The sequence below is a fragment of the Populus alba genome, chromosome 6 (assembly GCF_005239225.2).
Source record: "Populus alba chromosome 6, ASM523922v2, whole genome shotgun sequence".
Taxonomy (NCBI): domain Eukaryota; kingdom Viridiplantae; phylum Streptophyta; class Magnoliopsida; order Malpighiales; family Salicaceae; genus Populus; species Populus alba.
Window position 1 is genome coordinate 2,867,136 of NC_133289.1, and position 10,818 is coordinate 2,877,953.

The 10,818-nt window shown below is 31.5% G+C and overlaps 1 protein-coding gene across 1 annotated transcript; it reads right to left on the reverse strand.

Annotated features, from left to right (window-relative positions):
• Window positions 1–8,174: 8,174 nt before the first annotated feature.
• Window positions 8,175–10,060, reverse strand: LOC118053099 (uncharacterized). The gene is made up of 2 exons (XM_035064258.2): window positions 9,403–10,060; window positions 8,175–8,551 (listed from the first exon to the last, which is right to left on the reverse strand). Exon 1 carries the CDS (start codon window positions 9,881–9,883, stop codon window positions 9,425–9,427), a length of 459 nt encoding a protein of 152 aa, XP_034920149.1. The 5' UTR covers window positions 9,884–10,060; the 3' UTR covers window positions 8,175–8,551; window positions 9,403–9,424.
• Window positions 10,061–10,818: the final 758 nt, after the last annotated feature.

The window sequence follows — 10,818 nt, forward strand, 5'->3', positions numbered from 1 at the left end:
TCCTGTGATCCGTGGATTCGAAACTGGTCTGGATTGGATTGAGATTAATGTGTATCTAGGTTTTTATTTCTACAAAAATAATATCATTTTCTTTATAAAAAAAACAACATTTTTTTTTAAAAAAGAATTGACTATACTGATTTGTAAGTTGACCTGTCTATAGATAACCTCAACTAGATTCTATAACTATGCTCTACATGGTATTTAAAAATATAATTACGGTTATTTTTTAAATTATATTTTGCTTGGAAATATATTAAAATAATATATATTTTTAAAAAAATTATTTTTGATATACATACATCAAAATGATCTAAAAACACTAAAATAATATTAATTTAAAAAAAAATTAATTTTTTTTTTAAAAAATTTTAAAATACAAAAAACAAATAAGCCTTAATCTTCTTGTTAATGAGTAGATATCAGTTGTCTCTGGTGGACTTGGGAAGAGTTGCTGTCCTTGATGCGATTAGCAGAGCAAAGAACAATCTGGGCCTAAGTAAAGAATAATGATAGAAATTTGTTTTGTTAAACATACTTTTGGGCTACTTGGGTTGAGCTTTATGTCTTGCTAGTTTTTGAATCTTATAAATAAATTTTTTTTTTTACCAGCCCATTTATCCATAAAAGCAAAATTTCTTATTCCAATCCATTTATTCACAAAACACATAATAATAATAATAATAATAAATAAATAAATATCATAAAAAAAAGTCTATTTGGCATTGTTTATCATGAATTAAGATATTTTTGATGGGTTTTAATTAGTTTAGTGGTTTTTTTTAAAATACTGGTTGTTGAAGCAAGAATCAATAATGTGTTTAAAATGTGAAGAAATTAAATTTTATGGGAATTTTTTTATATCTTGAAATTTTTTTGATGTAATTATTGTAATGATTTTAGACTGTTAATGGCATCAAAATGTGAATTTGGATGAAGAAGTTAAATTTCGAAGGCGTTATTTTTCTATATATGTAAAAGAAATTTGATGCCATTTTTGGTAATGATTGCAGGCTGTTAATTGAACCTCTCTTGTCGTTTCATTTGCATGGTTGTTATGTGCTTTAGAATCATTATGTGATTCTATTGTAATAGAACGTAGAGAAAGCTTGAAGCTTTAATCACTGCGCTTGAAGATCACATAATCTTGCTATGTTTTCTGTATGGTGGAAGGTCAATTCGAAAAAGAGAAAAAAAACAAATCCCCAGAAGCTCTTTTCCCTCATGCAAAGGAAAGGAACCGACCCATCTGGGACCCTGCCTCGTTGTCTCCACTGTCCAATGGAGCCAGTGCTCCTGATCTAGTTTTTCTTCACCTATGGAAAGGACAGATTTCATGGCTAGCTGTACATACTTGATAACTTGACCCGCATGGTGATATATGGTGTGTGAACCGCCTCAACTAACCTTTAGCTGTAGATTTAAACCTCAAAAACCACTATCTTTTATTAGGGGGTGAGCAGCTCTGCTTTTCTGCAGAATTATATGGCGAAATGGGAGCTATTTTGTTTGAAAACCCTGCATGCATTGTTTTTATCAAAGAATAAATTCAATCCAATAGCTTAAACTGTTGGATAAAATTCTAAAATATAATTTATATTATTCTCTAACAATTTTGTACGATGCATCAGAAAGAATTAGATGAGATTTTGGATTGCTTATCGTCCCAGTTGATTGTCAAGAGAATTCTGATTTATAAACGGGCATTCGCTTTAGGGTGCTGATCTTTTGAATCTAGTGCCGATGAGAAACTTGTGCGATGCATCAGAAAGAATTAGATCCACTGATGTTACATCCATGTCTGTGCTTCCTAGCTCAGAAGACATCAACTTATGTAATTTTGTTTCTTTTAATAATTCCAAAGGACTACAATTCAAACAACAAACTTGAGTTCTTTGCGTATATCACCATAGAATGAGAATGTTTTTAATTCTTGTTGATAATACTTTACTTTTTTTCAAGTATTTTGATGTAGGCTAATCTATAATATTTCTGAATATTATGCTATGAATCTGCTAGTACCTACTGGTAAATAATATAGAAAGCCTAGTAAACTCGTTTTATAGGCAAATAAAACAGAATTAAGCTCCAAAAAAGGCTTGTTCATGTCAAACAAATAGTCTAACAAGAAAAGCTTGTAACTTTCGGCCATGTTCATTGAATTAAGCTTAAATTTTATCATGTGATCATTTTATAGGCTTGATTCTATAGGGTCGGCTCTCTAGCTACAACCAATTAATTCCAAAAGACTCATGCTATGTTGGAAAATGCTATTTGAGTCAACTTCCATCATTTTTATTCTATTTTTAGATTGTTAGTTTAGTTTCAGATTTTATATATTTTATGATGTCTTTTTTATTTTACTTGGAATTCTGGTTTTTTTACATTTAAAATGTTCGGTTTATAATCCATTTAAAATGTTAAACCTTTCAAAAAGACCAAACTGCAAAAAAAAAAAAAAAAAAAAAAAAACAGTAGTAAAGAGCGTAATACACTTCTATCTTTCATTGCGAGTGTTGTTTTTTATATTGTTTTCGTCTGCGAGCTGTTCTAGGTGTGACATCCTGCTTATTTCGACCAATATTTGAGCAGCAGTTCCCCACGTTAACATTTAGGTCATCCTGTATTTCAGCATTTTATGGGACATTACGAACTCAAAAGCAAAACCCTCCAAAGACGAGTATGTAGTCCAGAAGGTCTGTGTAAAGCTTCCATTTTTTGCGTTGCATGTGGAAAAGGAGCTCCAATCTTGGCCAGGAAAAGAGCACTCGAAGGAGAAGTTGGCGAACCATTCCTGAAGCTGGGAATCCTGCCCGTATAAATTGATGAAAGATGCCCTTTAGGAAAGTTTCACTAATGGCATGATGATCAAATGATGAGCAGATAAAAATAAAATCCAATGATGAAACTCGTCTGCTTCATCTCCAGAAAAGCATTGAATAGGAAAAAGGTGAAGAAAAAAAGCATTGAATTGTTCGTGCATGTTTCGGATGCACCAGTCTGAGGGTGATTTTGCCGCTTTCCCTTTTCTTTTCTCTAGGGTTAGGTATGTCACGACAAATGCCTGTGCTTTTAGGCATGCAGAGAGATGTGTAATGGAAATCCATATGGGGTCCTTTTTTTCCTATCCTTGGTGATTCTTATTTAATCTTTTTTTAATTAATGTAGGTGTTTGGATCTGTTTGTATCTACCTCGATTAATTTTACAGGTCGTGAAATTAATGACCATATAAACCTCTAATGATTCTAAGAATACTCGAAACTCAATTCTACATTGTATGGTGTGATAAATTACTTTTTTTTTTTTTCAATTTTATTCGATATTTAATCCAAACTCTTTAAAATGATATTAATATACTACCTAATTGTTTTTATTAAAATAATAATATTTTAAACTCTTTAAAAAAATATCAAAATTTAAATTGACCCTACTCTATTTGTAATTTTGGACTTGAGCTAGCTAGGACGACCTTAAACTATGGTGTCTGGGGACCTCAAAACCATGGTATTCTAGGCTCAAATCCTCTTTACCCACAACTCGCCAAAAAGAAAAGGATCCTTCTTTCTAGAGATAGGAAAATCATGATCGGGATAATAATTATTATTTTTAAGTAATGATATAAATTATAATACATAATCAACCCAACACTTTAATTGAAGATTTAGTTTAGACCATGTTAATGAAATACCTAACTTTTTTTATTAAAATAATGTTATTTCAAACTTTTTAAAAAATATATTAAAATTTGAATTGACTCCATCTAATTTATAACTTTAGACTTGAGCGAGGTCGAACCATGGTGCTCGGGGTTCAAATCTCTCCTTATCCACAACTGACCAAAAATGGAAGGATCCTTACCCGCAATCATCATCAGGATAGTGGATCAAAAGCTATGAAGCTTGGGTGCGGGTCTCATGTCAAAATAGAATGTCCTTATTTCTCTTGTTTTTCTTTTTATTTATTTTTATTCTAACCATGATTAGAGTTCTAAGGTGGTAGTTAACAGTGCTGCAATGCAACCTGGGCCGAGCCTGTACAGTAAACCAAGCCCGGTTTTGGTGCAAGAAGAAGAGAAAGGTTTACTTGATCCATTGATCATCTTACATGGTTGAGCTCTTAATTAAGCCTTAATCTCCCCCATGGAAAACTTTTTATAATAAAGTTTTCTTGGGATTTTATCTTCTACTTGTAGCATTTCCAGAGGAGGACCGGATCCTTTTTTAATGCCAATAAAGTCAATGATTGATTCAAAGGATAAAAATAGCAATAACGTCACCTGCATGGTTTGACATTTCGACTACTTCTCATGGAGCTCAGGCTGTCATTTTCTTAAACCAGAAAATTAATCAAAATACTTTGTTTATCAAGGATTAATTAGAACCTGATTGGTTAATCAAAAACAACTTCAATGGAATTCACCCCTTTTTTTTTTTTTTCGAAATCCAAAAGATTAGGTACAATTATAGGTTCATTTACAGCCTAATTGGTTGCTCAAAAAGAATATTGAAGGATGCTCTCAGGTCCTATAATAGATCAATGATTGGCAGCTGCATGCCCCCAGGAAAAATCTGTTCAAAGCAAGATGCGTCAAGGTATGATCCTCGTGCTTGGGCTGTTGAACTGTTGCCACCTTTTCTTTCCAAGACAAGAACGTGGTCTTGGTTGCGACCATTTCCTCTTCTGAGATGGGCTGGGCTACGGGCTTGTCTCTGCCTGCCGACAACGTACAATACCAAGTACTGCTAGCTAGACAGCAGCGCTGAAGGCTGCAACCAAGTCATGTTCTCTAGTCACGAGGTTATATATTTTTGTTCTCTAGCAGCTTCAACAAGGACTACTCTTGAAATGTCTTTTATGTGGCAAGTGAAAATACAAAAACCTCTGCTTGTTACTGGCTACCGTGGTGGCAGCCTTTATTTCTAGATTGTGTATGAAATATCTCAACCCAGTATTTTAGTATATAAATTATATTATTTTTTATTATATTTTTTAAAATAAAAATTTTAAATCTTGAAACTTGTGAAAAATCATATTATTTTATACTTAATTTTTATCAAATAAATAAAAGATACTGAGATTTAAATTCGTGACTACTTAATCATCAAGGCTCTGATACCATGTCAAGTAATCATCTTAACACAATAGTTAAGCTGTTAAATAAGGTCTCGAAATATAATTTATGTTATTTTCTAACAGTGTAAGCCTTTATAAAGACCTTTTATCTCATTTGACTAAATAATGTGTGTTGTTTATAAGAGTTAGCTTGCTTTGACAATGTTTTTATTATGAGTTGTGTTCAAAAAAAAAAAAAAAGCTTTTCTATTTTAGGTTTAAAAAAAAATTATTCAATTTGCAAGTTTGGATGTGAATTGATATAAAACCTAGCTGTATAAATCAACTCCTGTTAATTCAGTCTTTGATCTCAAGTTAGATTTTAAATTAAATCAAGTGTGTATTGATCTTGTTGACTCGATCAAAATTTATTTATTTTTAATATTAAATAAGTTAAAATTTGGTTTGATTTAAATAAAAACATATTAAAAAGATGTGATTTTAATTTATTTTAAAAAAAAATTTTTTTTAATAAAACCATTTTAAATAGATTATAATCCATACAAGATAACTTAAACTCATAACCCTAGAGTTGAACAAAGATTAATAACTTAGACAACATATATAAAATTCTACCAAAGAAAGACGTGACACATAAAAACTGATATAAAATATCACGGTGGTAAGAAAAAGAGTTCATTTGGGTTAAGTGGTTGAGCTTGTATTTGTCACAAGAATAATTCTCCACAGCACAAAAACAAACTTTTACTGTTGCTTTTAAAAAAAAAAAAATTAGTGTGGCACCAAACACAAACACGACAATTAGCTAAAGACATTCGAGAAAGAAGAAGCCGCCCAACCAAGTGTCACTAAAGACCACACTTCTGCAACTGGCACTTTTCAAGCTTTATACATGTGTTATAGCCTCGATACTAACAATATGACCGGACGATGTCTTTTTTGTGTTTACTGTTTCAATTTTGTCAATGTTTTAAAAAATAAATATTAAACTTTATTAGAGATTTTGTCATTATATTACTCTAGATTTTTTTGAATATCCTGATTAACCAAATTAAAAAAAATGAAATAAGGTTATCTAAATGCAATGTAGCTGCTTTAAACTAGTGTCTACATAATGATAGAGGGTGTGATCGTAAAAAAAAAATAAAAATAATGGAGGGTAAAATTGTAAAAAAATCTAATTCTAAAACTGATCTCAAATTACATAAATATCAATTAAAAGAATGAGAGAAAAATTTAACAAATAAAAAAATCACAACAGGATGAAATTAAAACAAAATTTCAATTTCATAAATTATTTATATTAACCAAAAAAACCAAGGACTAAATCAAAAGGAATTGGATTACATAAATAACAATTAAAAGAGTGAAGAAAAATTTGACAAACAAAAAAAATCAAATGATGATGAAATCAAAACAAAATTTAAATTCCATTAATTATTTCAAATAAAACAAACATTAACTAAAATATCAGGGATTAAATCAAAAGAAAAGAGAAGTTCAGGGGATGATTTAAAAAAATTACAAGGCAATACAAACATTAAGGCTGAGAAAGAAAAGAAATAGGAAAAAACCAAGAAATGTTTGCTAGAGCCAAATTAGAGAGAATTTCGTAGCACGCGTCGTTTTAATAGGGAGAAAACACCAAGACTAATTGAACACTACCCCAAAATGATATTTTTGGCATTTTAAATTTGTTACATGAACAACGTGAAGATGGCGAAGTGACTAACATGCTATAAATTTTTTTTATTATTTTTATATATTTTTGATTTTTTAAAAACCAAATCACTCTTAACTTTATCTAGTAATAACAAAAAGCAAAACACTTAAAGTACATTGACAAAGATACCTTTAGATCCAAGGTATAAAAAACTAAACTCCAAGGTTAAGTGTGTATATTTACTTTGCTAATCACACAAAAAAGAACAAAAAACCCTCATTGCAAGTTAAGTTATTTCTTTTGGAAGTGCAAAGTTGTTATTCTACTATACACTTTTCATATGAAGATACCAATTGAACCCTACATGTCACCCAAAAAGTTCTCACCTTTAAGGGTATTAATGTTATTTCACTGTGCATTTAAAAAATAAATACCCACATTACTTTCATTCAATTAAAAAATATCATAATTGTCTTATGGCAAACATAATAGTGCCCTTAACCATCAACAAATTTTTTTAAAAAGATAAGATAGTTAAAATATTATTTATGTACACAGTGCAATGTATTTAGAAGAACAATGTTTTCACCAACTTTTCAGTTTTTTAAAATTTTTAATTTGAAGTTTTAGTATTGCCTTGTGTTTCTTCCTTTGCAGCATGAGAAACAGTAGTAAGAGCATTGCAAGGTTATTTTGTATGATATAGAAAAAACTTAGACATGACACTTCCTATTTGTATTAATTTCAAACCTTGTTCTAGTTTTTTTTTTCCCCATGTAGATTGGAAAATTAATGGCAGCCTGATAATAAACACAAATTGCTAGCTTAATATACCTCATATCTCATATATATCTCATATAAAGTTTTGATTTAAATCTTTTTGAATATATATTTATAATTTAAAATATAATTCATATTTATCTCCTAAATGGTTCATTAAATCTTTTTTTTCATCAAATATAATTATAATTTAAAATATTTTTGACATGTATTCCCCCACCTCTCTTTCCCTCTCCGTGTGGAGACACAACTCTCGGGTTGTAAATGAAACATAAAACTCGCGAGGGACACAAAATATATAGTAACCCACTAAATTATATTGTTTTTTTTAAATACTTTAATGATTATGTTATTTTCTCAATTTCTTTAATTTCTTACCATGCTAATTTTTTTAAAAAAAAAAAAAAAAAACTCAGATTTCCTACCAGAGTGAATATCTATCTATATGCAAGTTCTTTGAAATGATTAAGCAGTTCAAAACCATCTAGGTCTAGTATTTCTGATGAGACCGAGCAAGTTTTTTTATCCCCCATGAGTCCTGTCCACTGCTAACAAAAATATCACTTATGGTCAGAACAGTACGGTGGTACAACTTGCCAAGATTATAGATGTCTGATAATTTCCTGTCCGCCATGGCCTAAAAATAGTGAAGGACACTTGAGCAAGATACAAAATAATTATATTTCAGAAAGCATGCATGCATGCGCTGAAATGGTGAGAGAGAGCGCATCTGTTAATTGTGGACTGCCCTTAATGTGGAAGAGAGAAGGGTAGAAAGCAGTGGATGTTCAGTCTCTTCAGATCCTTCACAGAGAGAGGAACGATAAACCTTTTTCTTATGGATTCAATGAACCCTAGAAGGTGAATTTTTTAAAAAGAAAAGACAAGCCCTCATAAATCCCAAAAGCTAATCGTACATTGCAAGTGGGAACCTAGCTCTGCTAGCAAACAACAACTTGTACATCGCTGTGCCGCATTATCTGGGCAATTCAGCCTGCGGGTGTATAGTACATCTATCTCTTAGCCCAGCCAGTCTAGCAATCAAAATCATCCAGGTATCATTAATCATTAAACTGCAAGAAAATTGAGCTACTTCTAAGCAATGAGCAGTCTTGTAGTATTTTGTGTAATCTTTTATGAAGATTAATGCTGTTTTATTTGATTCTCCTCACTGATCAATCATCACCAGGACGAGGCTAATCCACTAAGAAAATCTTAATTACTTTTGGGGATGCCTTAGAAAATCAACAACTTGAACCATTAACTTTTGACCAAGGTCGCGCTAACCACTAATATTTTCTATAGACAATGACCACTTGAAAATCAATTATATCATGCGTTTTCACACCACCTCTAGCTAGATGGTTTTTAGTTTCAGTGTTTGGCCTTCTTTGCTAGCTAGCTAGCTAGCTTGCTTTTTTTTGGTAACAGTAGCTAGTTTTGGCTAGACCCTTTCTTGTGATGTACTTTGCTTGTTAACTTCGATATATATATATTTTGCTTGTTTATAAGATTATATAAGTCGGGTTCCGTGACATTGTTTCTTGCACCACTCCTAGCTTGGATCTTCTGCTACAATTCCCAGCACCAAACTTGTAAAAGACCGTACTCAAAACGAAAACACACTTGAAAGTTCACTAATTGGCACTGGGTAGAGATAAAGGAAAGCAAATTGTTATCAATATGAACGTTTCAACATTAAACTAGCTAGAAGTCCCCACAAAACTCCTGCTAGTTGCAATCCCTTTTCAATATTAAACTACAGAGAAAGAGGTTAATTACACAGAGAAAGATTAACCACGTGATTAATTACCATGGTACAATATGGGAGAATTAAACATACCCTAAATAAGAGCAGTAGCAAACTGGGCCAAAGAGATCTTACCCAAATTACATTGCAAGGCTTCTCAAGGGCACATCCATGAGTTATAAGCTTCATACCATAGTTTTGATGGCATTTTCTCTGAAATATCCTCCAACATCTGAGGCATGAAAACATCATCAAAAGACTCAAATGGGGCTTCTTGTCTTTCAGGCTGCTCTTGACGAGGATCCTCTGTGGGAACTTCTTGTGCATGACCACCATCAACAACAACAGTCTTAGAAGCATTCGGAACCGTTTGATAATTTCCACCGACATCACGATCATGGCCGTCACTGTCCACGAACTTACTAGGGTCTGGCAATTCAGAATCTTGACCGGTGAGTTCTTGAACCAGAGCCCTAAATTCAGATGCACTAGCCTTGAACATCATGGGGCTGGATATGTAAACTACTTTCATAGGCTTTTTCTTGGTTCCGGCAATTCTGTGTGCTTTCTTTTCTTGCGCACCACCACCTACCGAGTGACTATGATTGTTATCCATGACTGTAGAGATAGATGGATAAGCTTTGAAATCACAAGAGTGGCACTGTATTTACATACAGAGATAATTGTGGACAACCCAAGGACGAATTCTTTGAGGCTGCAGAGGAGGTTTCTGAGAAAGAAAAAGGTGAGAGAGATAAGAGAGAAATTTGGAAGCTTGAAAAAGGGGACGTTTGGATAGTACAAAATAATGCAATCAAGAAAGTTCGGGTGAGACATGCAAGTCTCAGTCGCGCCCAAAGCACGACTAGAAATTGCCTCCTCCAAGATATAGATTCTTTTTTTTCAAGCATAAATGACTTCAAGTCGTGTTAATTTGACGTTGCCGTTACATGGTGTTTTTTAATTTTTAAATTGTTTTTAATGTGTTTTTTTTATTATTTTAATGTTTTTAATATTAAAAATAATTTTTTTAAAAATAAAAAAATATATTATTTTAATATATTTCTAAAAAAAACCATTTTAAAAAATAACTTTAATTATACTCTCTTAATAGGCCCTTATTATTTTCTTGTTCCGGTCTTATGAGTTTTCAATCTAACTTTATATTTTTAATTGAGTTATTTTTATTTTTATGAAATAAATAATTTCTCAATCTATTATTGAGTTAACTTTTTATTTAAATTAATTAAATTAGTTATGTACATGACTTAATATTATATTATAAATAATCTTAAGCTACGTGAACATGTTAATCGTGCTTAAGACATGTGAAAAAAAAAAAGAGAGAGAAGAAAAATTGTTTTGAAAAATTCACAAAGAACCAAACCTCTCTCCCTCTTTGAAACCCTCCTCTCCATCTTGCCCTCTCATTCTCTCTCTTGTGATGCCCTCCTTCATTTTAGATATGCATGATAGATTATATTAATTAGGATGAAAAGATGAAAAAAATTAATAGAATGAGAGATTAGAAAATCAAGCATTTTATAATGA

Coding starts and splice junctions, on each gene's coding strand:
- LOC118053099 (XM_035064258.2), bottom strand. CDS start 9,883: ATGGATAACAATCATAGTCACTCGGTAGGTGGTGGTGCGCAAGAAAAG.